This window comes from Pteropus alecto, unplaced genomic scaffold, assembly GCF_000325575.1.
Source record: "Pteropus alecto unplaced genomic scaffold, ASM32557v1 scaffold79, whole genome shotgun sequence".
NCBI lineage: Eukaryota > Metazoa > Chordata > Mammalia > Chiroptera > Pteropodidae > Pteropus > Pteropus alecto.
In genome coordinates this window covers 11,313,297-11,327,667 of record NW_006494612.1, presented here as the reverse complement: position 1 = coordinate 11,327,667, position 14,371 = coordinate 11,313,297, and the positions used below count along the sequence as shown (strand labels likewise).

The 14,371-nt window shown below is 37.1% G+C and overlaps 1 protein-coding gene across 1 annotated transcript in view; it reads right to left on the bottom strand.

Annotated features, from left to right (window-relative positions):
- The window catches only part of SLC35F1 (solute carrier family 35 member F1), a 170,176-nt gene that overhangs the window by 118,148 nt on the left and 37,657 nt on the right, over window positions 1-14,371 (bottom strand). The window contains exon 2 of the mRNA XM_015600057.1: window positions 14,162-14,344. Within this exon, the coding sequence (XP_015455543.1) occupies window positions 14,162-14,344 (183 nt within the window). The remainder of the gene's footprint in view (window positions 1-14,161; window positions 14,345-14,371) is intronic.

Here is a 14,371-nt window from a genome sequence, read left to right as displayed (position 1 = left end):
AAAGAAAAAAGGAAGGGAGTCCACTAGGACTTAACTCTTACACCAAGAACAGACTGTGGGAGGGATCGCAATCATTTCATGTTTTTATTTTAAGATTTAAAAGTTATTTAATCTTGTAAATGAATACAAAACAATGCTCATTTCACTGGTAACTAAGGAAATAAAATTTACAACAATGAGATACTTTTTAACTTTCAGACTGACAAAAAAATTACTGCTAATATCCAACATTGATAAAAAAGTAGGAAAACATATTCTCAAATATTGTTAGTAGGCTTTGGAACTGGTAATACCTTTTAGGGAGGGGAAATTTGATGATATTAATATTTAAAATGCCCCTTGACTCAAGATTTAAATTGTTAGAAATTTAAACTACAAGATACTCTCACATGTATTTAAAGATATATCTACAATGATGCTTCTTGTAAAATATATGGAATAATTCGAAATTGGAAACAATCTTTATGACCACTAATTGTGAGCTTATCAGTACTACTGTACCAATTAAAAACTATAAAGTAAATGTACACGTATTGAAATGGAAATTTTTCCAGGAGATGTTATTATGTAAACAAAGAAAGTTTCAGAAAAAATATATATAATTCCTAGCATTTACATGAAAAACACATTATAACTATGTATATGAATGTATATACATAAAAAATGCTGTGAAAGATGAATAACAAAATTTAGCAAAGATGTCCTATGAAGAAGTGAGTGAGATTTATGTGGTGGGTGAGAAGCACAATCTCTCTCTTTTTTAAATTTCTGTCTGTATTTACAATGTTTATATTAACATAAACATGTAATGTTTATATCCATGTATTGTTGTGTAATTAAAAAAATAAATTTAAAAAATGGTTATAACATTGTCACCTCAATATTGTCTTAAAGTCTCTTCATGGTTTCTTCCTAATATTTAGCAGTTTTTATAAAGTAGACTTCAGCTTTAGAAGCAGTCTAACAAAGATCTTTGATCAGAAGATTTATTATTAAGGAGGTCTTTCAATTTATTTTAACTTTTAACTAAATTGAGTTCATTTTAATGAGTTTATATTAAGAAGTGAATGGAATTCTTTGAGTTTAGCAATAATGTTGTACATAGAGCACAGTATTAACCAGTCACTTCTTATGAAACTAGTACCTAAAATATTAAGTTAATTTTTTTATATTAGGATCAATTCTGTAATCCAAGACAACTTGGCTTATACTCCAGAAAAAAAAAACCCTGTTCGGAGAACAGAAATTAGAATATTATATCTTTAGCCTCTTTTACTCAAGGAGATAGGCTAATTAGAAAGCAGAAATAGCAACATTCTAGTCTCTTAATTTTGAGCTTTTTTGAATTCTTATTAAAAGACTTTACTTTGGTTCACAAAATGATGCTAAGAAGTACATGTTGATGTCAGTGGATATGGCAAATAATCATCTTTTATTAGCCAATTCCTCCCTCAACTATTTTTTTTGTAAATCCTGATTTCCATATAAATTATAAATAAGAAAGGATTTATATGATCATCTAAAGCCTGGTTGACTACTGCACTTTATAGCACATAAAGTTTTAAAAGAAGGACTGCAGGTGTGGCAGGTGTCAGAGACAGAGAGCAGTTTGGGGGATACAGCAGCAGTCCTGGCAAGAGGTGATGCGTGGCTTAGCTTAGGCAATGCTATTGCTGATGGGGATAGAGAGACAGCATTGGAAAGGATCACGCATGGTATCTGGTCCACAGTGGGCTCAATAGATATTTGTGAAATTTAACACAAGACAACTTTTCATCAGTCAATATGTTCCACAACCAAATAAAATTTCGACCCCAGAGATGATGGCAGCTTTCTAAGTTAGTTTGTTGGGTATGTTTAAACTTTTAACCGTGAGAGTTGCATAGATACACGGAGCTTACCTGTGGTTGGCAATATGTTTGCTAGAGGGAGACACCTTTTTCTGGTTTTCAGGTGAAGCCATGAATAAATAGACTTAGATTAGGGATTTTGGTATAAGATTAATAGTATACAATAATGGTTTCTTCAAAGGAATCATAATCATTGCTGCATTTAATTGGATAGTTATCTGTGCTACTTTCTAAAAATGAATTGGTACCATTGGAAATTATCCATATTGTGACGCTGGTTATCAAAGGCATCATTAATTTACTCCTCTAGAATACTACGAAATGGTAAGTTAATACCCTGAAAGAGAGGCAATGAATATTTGCTGAATGGAGCATGCTGCAAACTAAGAAAATAAAACAAGCTAATTGGTCAAAAGCAAGAGGTTGATATTTTGTTTTTCCATCCTGCTGCTCCATCCACAGATGCTAGTGGTTTCAGTGGATGGTTGGCAGTCTTTTCCCTCTAACAGGTACTGGGATAAAGCCCATGAACTCTGATATTCTCTACTGCGTTACTACTTGTAATTTTATAACATTAAATTATTGTGATTTCTAATATCTTATGGGGGTTTTTAGAAACTTCGGACGAGCTTAAGTTCATATACCAGAAAGCACTGAAGGTACATCCCCAAACCACCAGAAAGATAAAGGTTTCTTAAAGGGATACGGTCAGACAAGTAAGAGTATTTGCCACTACATAGAGGGGTCATTTAGGTCAAGGGTCCCCAACACCCAGGCCGGTCTGTGGCCTGTTAGGAATGGGGCCGCACAGCTGGAGGTGAGCGGCAGGCAGGCGAGCGAGCCAAGCTTCACCTGTATTTGCAGCCGCTCCCCAGCATTAACATCACCACCTCAGCTCCACCTCAGATCATCAGACATTAGATTCTCATAGGAGCACCAGTCCCTGGTACCAAAAAGGTTGGGGTGCCACTGACTTAGGTCAGGCAAAGAGATTATACCTGTTTGTAAGAGCAGAGGAGATCTTTGAGGGTGTTGGAAGTCAATAATAATCACGAAAATAGCTAACTGCTCTAGCTTGTAAAAGCCTAGCAGCCAAGAACTCACCACAGCTAAGTCTAAATAAAAAAGGTGGATGAAGTCTGTGCTGTATTCTCCCAGGGAGACAGTGTGGGGGTGGTACAGGGACTGGAGGAACAGCTGCACCTCTTCTTAATGTGAAGTCAGGGTCTAGAGCAAAGAATGCACACATGATCAAAGAAAAGCCAACGGGAAGACCATGAAATAGTCAATGTACTGATCCTAACTGCTCATAAGAAATTCTTCTGCTGTGAATTGGGAAAGGGAGGACTGGTAGCTGGATGGAGAAAAGAGTGGTAAAATGAATGCCAGAGGAGAAGTAAATTCTTTTGGAATGAAGATGTGGTAGAGATAAGAGAAAGCAAGGCCCTCAGATCTGTACTCTCTGTAAATTACAGGGACTTTTTACTTGTAACTCTCTTTCTCTTGTCTGTGAGCTTAGAGGGGGGTGGAGAAGGGAGATCATCTTTTCTCAGTTAGGTATCCTTCCCACCTAGCAGTACAGTGCCTAACAGAAGGCCCTCAAAATGTACTTGTTGACTAAATGAATGAAATAATGTGTGAATAAATACATGAAGGAATAAATGACTTGAGAAAGGTAAGATACCTTAAATGTAGATAATAGAAATCTGAATAAGATGTAATCAGGTCAGAGCCTTCTAGAAGGTTAGGTATGAAATAATTACGGACAGAACTAAAACTATAAAACTCTGTAGGCTAGGGAGGGTGCACAACCTGGCTTGTGCACCAGGTTGATTCCATCAGTTAAGAGACACTGTAAGTACAGGAACACATTCACAATAATTTTCCTGTCAGGTATCTAAATTATTCAACATATTTGATGTCAAAACAACAGAAATCAGGAGTTGAGATCTATTAAATTTCCATATAGTAAATAACTTACAATTTTTAACAGTGCAGAGACTTCTACATTTATGACACTTATGTAAGCTCTGCCCACACATTTCTCCATTAAAAAGAAGTTACCAAGTTTCTTAACTTTATTTTTAGAAGATAAGTTCTTTGCTTGTTTCTGAGTGATCTAACTTAGTCTCTTGTAGTCTGACAAACGTTTAAAATCAATAGCTTGCTTAAAGTGGCGCTATAACGGTCCCGAGTTTAACACAGCACAGCTGGGACGTTCGACCTCAGCGAATGACAGCCACAAAGCCAAAAGCTGAAATGTGCTTGCAGATATGGGACCTGCTGCTTTGAATTTGGTGAAGCCCCAGTAGTTCATTGAGTTTGCCTGTGGGAACGATGGTTTTGTGATCTGTGACAATGGATCATGGTCATGGAGCAATGACTCCATGATCCGTGACAGTGTGGTCTCACCCTCATCTCATCTAGAGCATGACGGGCTGGCAGCCACTTCCCTGGCTCTGTAGCCCCAAGGATTGTGCTCTCTCAGGGCATTTTTCAGCACTTTTTAATCTTGGATTATTTTTAATTTTTCCCTCTCCCACCTTGACTTTATTTTTCAACAACGAAATAGAATGTTCATACTCTGTCAAAAAATGGGAGCAAGATTCCTTTTAATGAGTTCATCCAAGGACAATTCTTGTCCATGCAATAGTTCGTTAGTAAGACTAGATCTCTGCTTACAGATTTCTTACTAGGGTTTCCGTGGACATGGCCTTAAAAGAGACACGCTGTTCCTTGATTATGCCAAATAACTGATGGAAATGTGGGATTCTGGTTATAAAATAGTGACTGAACGCTCACTTTTGGAATGCATCTGATGAATCCCTACAATTGAATTGATACGATCTTCTAAAACATCTATGGTCCTTGTCTCAAAAACTGATTCCTTGCTGGTAATTATCAGGGACAGAAATGCCGTCCTGTCCTGGCTTTGGTCAAACCACACTTCTTTTTCCTCACCCTCTCCAGCTGGCATGTGCCTCAGTCAGCAGGCCAAATGGGAATGCCGTTTTCCCAGCTGCTTTGTGTCTGTTTGCTTTCTGTATGAGTATTGAGTTGGTTGCAGTTCACAAATGCATTCTGTGTGTGTTGTGGAAGAAAAGAGCATTCAGGAAAAAAGGTAGTCAAGCTTAGTTTACAACATACTTGATCTTAATTGGTGTATTTGTGCTCTGAGCCTTCTCTTGAGCAAAGAATAGTAAGCTGGAGTGGTTATTTGCAGGTAGGGCTTACACTGAACCTGGATCTTCTCTGCAAGGTCTGAATTTGTAATTAACAGTCCTGTCTCAGTAAAGGGAATGAGAATGACTTTTCTTCCAGTTTCTTCCCATTTGCTTATCAGTTTTGGCTGTGTGAGAAGGAAAAAGCTGGGGTGAAGAGAGCAAACAGGAGAAGAGATAGGAAACCCACACAGAATATGTGGAAGAGAAAGCATAGGAAACAATTCTGCCCCAAGCCTTCACAATCATAATCAGAGCTCTAGCACAAAACATTTCTGGGGACAGCCCTGGCCTAGGAAATTGTCCTTTCAACTCTTTCCTTTGGTAACTGCTCCCACCTCGGCTCCCCCGTTCCCATCCCCATCTCTAATAGCTTGGGCCACTGGAGTGAAGTTACACCTGAAGTAAAAGGGTAGCTCTGGCTCCTTCTGAACAGATTTTGGGTGCCCATTGTTACCCCTGGCTTGGCTTTCTCAGGCAGAAGAAGCCCCACTCTACATCCTGAGGGTGCTAGTGTAATAATTACTTCAGCGAATTCCCTCACTTGCAACGGACACCGTAGTGGTAAGAAAGCATCTAAAATATCTCTTCTTTTTGATCCCTCTATGAACCATACCTGTGCCTACTCTGACATCCAGCGACAAGTTAAAGAGACTATCAATGCCAGATGATGGCTAATGAATTTCAGGATCCTTATGGTAGGATTTATTCAAATTAAGTGTTACACGTATAAAATTCAAGTTGCTGGAGAGGAGAATCAATATTTATTGAGCAAACATAATGCCAATGATGGCACATCATATTCATTGAATGTTTTCTCTATGCCTGACATTGTGCTAGTTTTCCAAATACATCATTTAGTCCACACACAACCTGTAAACTAGTTATTATTATTATCTTGACTTACAGAATGAAGAAATACAACATAGAGAAGTTATGGAAACTTACTAGTCCGACTCACTGGCTCTTGAATTTTGATTAAATTGAGAAACACAAAAAGTCTGATCCTAATTGTTTAAAATTATATTTTTAAAATTATATTTTAATTTAGTAAACTTAGGTAATAATTCCTAAATATGATTCTTACAGATAGATATTTTCTTAGACATGGCTAATTAGTAGTTAAAGATAAAAGAAATACTCATTCTCTTTCATAGAAGTGTCAAATACTAAAAAATACTCAGAAACATAAATTCTGATTGTATTTTCTTTTACTTGGAAGTCAATTTCCTCTATTTTTTTTTTCCTCATATAGGTCACTCAAGGAGTAGTCACTTCGACTTATAATTAGAACTCACTATTTGCAAGCATTACGTTTAAATTTGGTGAGTTACAAAATCCTCTTCCTGATCCTCAAAAATCTCAGAAAAGGCAACCAATGAAACCAGATGCTCAAAAATTGCATAGACAGGGAATTCTGATCTAAAGATTATCACAATACAATTCCAATCCTGTGAATGGAAAAAAAAAAATCGTTTGCTTCATATTTTTTTTCCTGCTAATCTCATGCAGCAGCAGACTGCACTAGTGTCTGCAAGATGGCTAACTGCTGAGTCTTTGATTTAATGAAAACTTAAGGAAAGCAATTCAATTCACTGCAGGGACTGCTTTGTTCTTCCATTATGATTCTTTTTTAATGAGAAAGATGATTTTAAGGATAAACTCTATTCCTCTGAATTTTTACACTAATTACATACAAAGCACTATTTTGGCAGAAGGGGACTTATCTCCTTCAGGCAATACAGTTATCATCTTGTAACCACCCTTCAATCTCCCACATGAATGCTGCAGCGTGCCAGGAATGAGTACTGCTCTATGCCAGCTCTCAGCATGGAGAGATGAATGCTTAAAGATTTTCAGAATTAACAGCCAACATGGACTCCAGATAAAACAGGGAGACAGTACTTCCCTCCAAGCTTATATGCTGTTTGAAACGAAAGACTCAGAGAGCATCCATTAATAAAGTATATGGTGTGGGGAATGACGGATGTATAAAGTGTGTATGTGGGTGTGTGTGTAAGTTTACTTGAGGATTCATTAAGAGAAGATATTGTTACATATTCATGTAATTTTCCTTCAATCGAAAAGTCGCTTACTATTCTAGGTGATATTGAAAATTCTGGGTAAGGTATCACTTTGAGATTCATCCATTTTAGCACAAACAGGACATGCACTGTTGGATACAATAAGTTTGATTAAGACTGTAAGAGACTTGATTTGGTGCAAATTCACCCTGTAAGCTCTGTAAGTGTATGGAATGTGTGTACTTTGGCATTGTTTAGTGGATTGTGAACTTGATCAATAACAGTTCCTGTCCCACTAGCAAATTCCTTGCAAGAGGTACATTTTGGAAGGAAACTGTACTCATTCTTGTGGTCTGAAAGCATGCCATAATGAAGGAAGTTTTAATGGTGCTTCTTAATATCGGAAAGTGACTGAGGATATAGCTACATATTGGAAACTGAGCCAAATGATACACTATTTCATCGTGGCAACCACGTTGTGATAGTGGATGGTCAATTCTTAGCTCCTGCTCCTTGGTCAGGCATATTAAAGCATAATTTACATGCAATATAATTCACCCCTTGTTAGTGTACAGTTTAAAGAGTTTTGGTGAATATATATAGTCATGTTACCTCTATGACAATCAAGATATATAGAACGTTTCCATCACCCAGAAGCTCCCTTGTATCCCTTTGGAGTCAGTCTCCTGCAACCTCCAGGCTCTGGCAACTACTGATTTATCTCCTGATCTAAATAGTTTTACCTTTTTCCAGAATATCATATTACTAAGCATTATGTAATTGTAACGTATGTAAGCTTTCGTGTCTGGCTTCTTGCACATAGTAAAATATTTTTGAGATTAATCCATACGATTGCATGTATCAGTACCTTATTCCTTTTGATGGCTGAGTATATGGCATTGTATGAAGTTACCACAAGATTTATCTTTTCACAAGTTGATGAGTATTTAGTTGTTTACAGTTTTTGGAGATTGTAAATAAAGTTGCAATGGACATTTGCATATAGTTCTTTGTGTGGACAATATATTTTCATTTCTCCTGAAGGAATGTGATTGGTGAATTATATGGTAAGTGTATGTTTACCTTTATGAGATACTGCCAAGCTATTTTCCAAAGTGTCAGTATCATTTTGTATTCCCAATAGCAGTACATGAGAATTCCAGTTGCTCCCTATACTGGCAGGCAGTTTTGCTAGAATCGGATTCTAATTTTCTCTTGTGATTTTTCTCTGCCAATTCCCAGCATGCTTCTAGATGGACCTCCAACCCCCTTTTCTTCTCCTTCCCAGGGTAACGTAAGCACAGTTCCCATGGAACGCCCACTGAGGATGTATCTCAGCAATTCCTGAGGTACAACCTTTCCATACTATGGGGACTAAAACTCTCTATCTTTTTGGAAGTAAAAATAAATGCAACCTGACAGGAATAGGAATGGAGGTTTATCAAATGATTTCCCAAAGGGAGACTTTTTTAAGAGGCTCTAGTGAACATTACCTCACGAGACTTAGGTAAATGACAACAATATTTCCCCCACCACTCCTAAGGGAGTTATAATTCAGTATTTACGTTTGTCAAGTGCTTTTTTATTCTGCCAACCCATTAACAATCCCTTCTAAATGACTTAGTCAAGGTCATCCATAGAATTGGATGTGTGTAAACAGAACTCAGGCTTTATTCTGAGAAAATCCTGGATCCTGCTTTAACTCTTTTCACTGTCCTTGCTTGTATTTTTGACTTCCTATGGTAAGCTGCAAAGAAAATGGCAAAAAAAGGCAAGGAGCAAAGATCCACAGGCAGAACAATATTAACAGAACTGAAGAGGTGAGATCCTCAGGTGACTCTTGGGTCTAATACTCTGTTAAATGCCAGATACTTAAGTTTTTTTGATCTCGTGTGGCTCTCTGAGAGGTCAATACTATTTTGTATGAAGCGCTACACTTCTTCTAATTAATAGATATTTTAAATCTTGCAACATTGGTAATTGAGAATTGAGCCTATGTAGTTGTGAGAAGTGCAGTGTATCTGCAAAGAACAAATGTGAAGCCTGTCTCGGGTTGGAAGAGGCAACAATTACCTTCTGATTAATACTTCCCCAGCCACCGCCAAAAAGAGAAATACTTTTTTTGGCGCAAATTCTGAGAAGAACATTCATTTGAAAAGCTGAGGGCTGTGGGACTGGACCATTGGCACATGAGTTGCATCCATCTGTTGTGGGTGGACAAGTCTGTCATTGTAATATATTTCTCTCATCTCTCCTGCCTTACTTGAAAGCTCTGGGTGGGAAAAAGAACTTGGTAGGGTCTGGGACTGGGAGAGAGTGAGTGCTTGAAATACCTTCTCACTTAGAACTGAAATTTGAATGTAGACCTCTAGGATTTCTGTCTTCTGGAATTTAATGTTCAAAATGAAAATAATTCTCATAAAAAGCAAGGCATGCATTTACTTTTCAGTATTCTCTCTTTAGACTATAACCAAAGGCATTACACATGGTGATAGTTTTATGAGTGCTCCGTTAGTACTATTAGAGACTTGTTTCTAATTTACACACTGACACAAAGAAATGTATAAAAAATTCAATAAATATTTTAATGTCTATGTTTCAAGAATTTGCTGGAGAGCAAAATACATGCACTACTCAACTGCCCCACAATCCTTACCTCCCCCACGACTGAGTAAATTGTCAATGTGAAAATAAAGAGGAATCGAAAAGATGAGAACTAACAAAAATTGGCAAAAGGAAAAAAAGAGGAGAGAATTATTGACCATGTGGTTTACATACATCCAGAAGTTAAAAACTGCCCAAAGAGGAATAATGGGTATCTATTATTAAAAACTGCTGAAAGTAGTTCTGAAAAGCAGCAGGATTCTTGTAATAGTTGCTAAGAGAAACTCATGGGCAAAAAGTTTGATGACTTTTTTATGATAAGAAATGTACCCTATTTTCACCTTTATTTTAAAAAACCCGTTACATGTCTTGCTTCTACAACACAAATGCAAAAACAGGATGAGCTTCAGTTGGACCCCAGTCTGTTTCTTTCTTCTTGTTTAGAGTCTTTGCGTTTTGTGTTTCTCTGCTTCCTAATTTCAGCTAGCATTACGTGGAATTTTAAGAAAAAAGTGGATATGAAGAAGAGTCTTCCTTTAAGAATTTCTTTGACAGATCATTATGTTTTTGGAAGCCTCTCTTTACTTTCCTAGTTATATTGAAATAATAGAATATATCATGTGTGTGTGTGTGTGTGTGTGTGTGTGTGTGTGTGTGTTTCTACCCCCAGATTCTGGTACAAAGCTCTTAAAACTCTTGATTTCCTAAGTGAGAAGAGCACTAGGAGCATCTTTTGTTCTACTATTTGGTTTTTAACCTTGATTCCTGACACAGAGTTCCTAAATCCCTTGGAATTTCCAGGATGATAGGAATGTCTTTTGTTCTAAAGAGGTGACTCTTGGTGGGCTCCTGGATAGGGAGAGCCATGATTAGAAGCTTAGAATTTTCAGCCTTACTTCCCCATTCTCCAGAGAGGGGAAAGTGGAAGGAAATAGAGTTAATGATTGATTATGCCTATGTAATGAAGCCTCTATACTAATTTCAAAAGTACAAGGTTTGGAGATCTTCGGGACTGGTGAACATGTGGAGGTGCTGGGAGAACAGTATGCCCGGAAAGGGCATGGAAGCTCCACACCCCTCCTCACATACCTTGCCCTACGCATCTTTTCCATCTGAGTGTTCATCTGTATCTTTTTATAATAAACTTGTCAATAGTAAGTAAAGTGTTTTCCTGAGTCTTGTGAGAGGCTCTAGAAAATTAACCAAGCCCGAGGAGGAGGTTGTGGGAACCTCCTATTTGTTGCCTATCAGTCAGAAGCAATCTTGTGGGAATGAGCCCTTAACCTTGGGATATAACACTAACTCCAGGTAGAGAGTGTCAGAATTGAAGACACCCAGTTGGTGTTGCAGAATTGCTCGGTGTTGTAAGTGTGACAGTAGTGTAAGAGTGAAGGCAAGACACACAGAAGGAGGACTGAGTTTTTCTTTACAATCCTTGAAGCCCTACTTTGTGCGTACAACATGAGTTTGGGTTTCAGGCATTACTTCTGTGGATACATTTTAATTACCTGAATAACTTCTCAGGGTGGTTAAAATGAACCTTGAAGTAATAGCTATCTAAATTTTACCTACATTCTCTATCTTGATACAATGTCAACGAAACTACTTTTTTGAAGTACTTTTTTCTACAAAACTTATTATTGAGGTTCTTTGTATGAACACAGGGTTTTTTTTGTTTTGTTTTGTTTTGTTTTAATTTTAGAACTATCTGGAATAAAAACCTAGTTCCAATTAAGGATAGAGCTAGACTTAAAACTTATTTAACAAGATACAATTTTTTTAAGTAGGATGGCACTCACATTTAATAAATAATCATGGACAAGTTCAAAACTCTAGTTTGAACTGGAGTTATGCTGGAACTTCTACTGAAACCTATTGCTTCAGAGTCTTTGATCATTGATCCAGCAAATTTGATAAAGAGAATACAGTGTAACTTTGAAGTCAAATTTCCTTAAGGCTTTTGTTATCACGTCACCCATAATGCTTTGAAGGGCTTCTTGCATACATCACATTATGTTCACATGTAACAATTATAAATGTTTAGAAGTTGTATGATTAAAATTATAAAAACAGATTTGATTAAAAACATGTTTCCAAGTACAACTTGTTACGTGGCCTAAAGTGGCATCAAATTAATACGATGGCCCAGCAGGGCAGGTGACAACTGTGCTGGTAAAATTTGGAAGACGGACATCTTGCTCCATCCTAATCTGCAGCCCTCTCAGAGAGCGTGGTCAGGCGCACTGGGAAAGGAGGGGAAATCACAGCTATGAGAGCACCTCCCTGCACATACCAGATATTCCACCCTCTTCTCTTTCCTCTGTTGTTCATTCCCTCTCAAGTCTTGAGGTGCATGAGGAAACAGATTATTATGTTTCTAGAACATAGTGGTGAATCAGCCTACACAAAATTAATGCAATTACTATGTCGATTTCCAGATGTGAACATAATGCCAGCCTATTAAAACTTCTAAAGATGAAGATTAAAACAAAAAAACAAACATTCTGAGTAAACACCCAAATAAAGACATGTCAGCAAATTTAGCGATTATCTGAGGAAATGGCAAAAATCTCCAGACTAGGCATTTTAAAAATTGATTCTCTTCATCACTGACTAGGAAATATAGAATTTCCTTAGGCCCTTTTCAGTCTTCTGCCAGAGTCCTTGCTACTTCTAGTCCTTGGCCTCTTTCCAGTTATGCCTCTCCCTTGCCCACCCCCGAATCTGCAACCACATCCTCTTGACTTCATTGTTTGCCTCATTAGACCTTGAACCCAGGGCTGGTTTCTTACTTAGAGTTTTGAAATTCAAGGAAAAAAACCCATCTTTTGTTCAAAAGTATCTCTCTTTCCTCATCTTGCCTCCCCTGGACCTCACATGGAGAAGGCAGGGTGGCCCAGGAAGGCACGCAGCCTAGTTCTATAGCCCAGAGCAGGTTCCTAATGCTGGCTGAGCTCCAGTTTCCTCATTTATAAAATTTTGGATAATTATACCTATTTCCTTTGATTGAAGGAATAAGAGAGAGATTTCACATACATAGTGCCTGGTACATTATAAAGGCTCAATAGAAGGTATTATTATTAACCTTGAGTCTTTTGCTAGAAATAATGTATTTCTAAATTTTTCTGTCTCTATCTGTGACTGTGAAATTATTCTGTTTCTTAGAATGGCTCAATTTTGCTTTTGTCCTGATGCAGGTGTTTGTTAAATTTCTGGACTCCTAGAAAGTAAGATGGAAGAGAACCCAAAGACTAGTTACAATTCATTACCTCATAGTCTGGAATGTTTGGTTCTAGAACTTTAGGGAAAATAAATTTACTACTTTCATGTAAATTTTCTTTTTCTTTTTCTTTTTTGTAACATTAAAATATTTACAAAATTGTCTTAAATTTAATCTTATTCTTGTTTATACTCTTCGTACTGGGCTAATTAAAGCAAGCACCGATAATACATATTTTTGAGAAGAAAATGAAATGATCTCCAATACTTTAAAACAAATCCAATGGTAAACTGGAATTCATACTCAACATATTCATTTTTATTCTCCCTCTAAGATAACTTTAGTAATGGGCTAATCATTATAATTAAGCAATATTATTCTGGACAGCGATCTAAATAAAGAAATGTAAAAACCAAATACTGATACATGGCTCTTATAAAAGTTTCAAAAAGTATGATTATTACGATTGATGTATTCTTATTTATTATTAAGGTATATAATTGTCTTCAAACCTATTTATGATTATTTTTCAGTGCATATTTTACAGTCAACAGTTACTACTGGGGGAAAATTGTTGGCTATTTCTGGGTCATAGATAAAAGTGTATACTCCAGTCCAGTGATAATCATAGGCTCTGAGGAATGCCCTAGAGAGCTATACCCCAAAGATGGCAACAGCAATCGCCCCTTAAAAAGTTCTTCTTGCATTGACTCGGAGGACTTGCTTTATTGCTTTAGCTATTTTAAGTTTAGACAGAACATCCCACCTGGACATTTGTGGCAGTTTTCTTTCTTTTCCCCTTTGCTATTACTAGAGTTGTGTTTACTATTTTCATCTTTCCTGTGACACTTTCCCAAAGAACATATATTTGTCTGTAATTCCCTTGAATTTCTCAGGGCTAACATTATTAAGAACAGCTGTATCCGCCTGTTCCAGGTTCTGGGGAAGCATTCTATTTAAATTCACAGAGGGGTACAAGGAATGTTAACAGGAATTCAAACAGTCAGCAGTTGTACATTTTTGTCTATACATGCATTTTCTGCTTCCCACTGAATTCACACAATTTATGCTTCTTTGTGATTTATCCATTCGTTTTGTTTACTGTATGACTGTAAAATAGAAATGTGAATTTTGAAGTTTTGAATTGTCTGTAAGTGAAAAAGTTATCTAGTCATGGCTCATCATTCTAGATGTTTGTAAAAGAGAAACCAAGCTATATTTCCAGTGCATCTGCATGCTTACCTTGTCTGACAGCTAGTGTGGTGGTATAGACCAAGAAGAGAAGGATGTAATTGAGGAAACTCTGGAAGACCGGTGTATTGGCATGGAAATCTTCTGACAGGTACTTGCTGGTCAAGCCAATGCCACAAATAAGGAGGGATAACACCTGGCCCAGAGCCACAGAGATTAACATCTCCCTGGATAATACAGAGAAACAAAGCAAAGATCAGC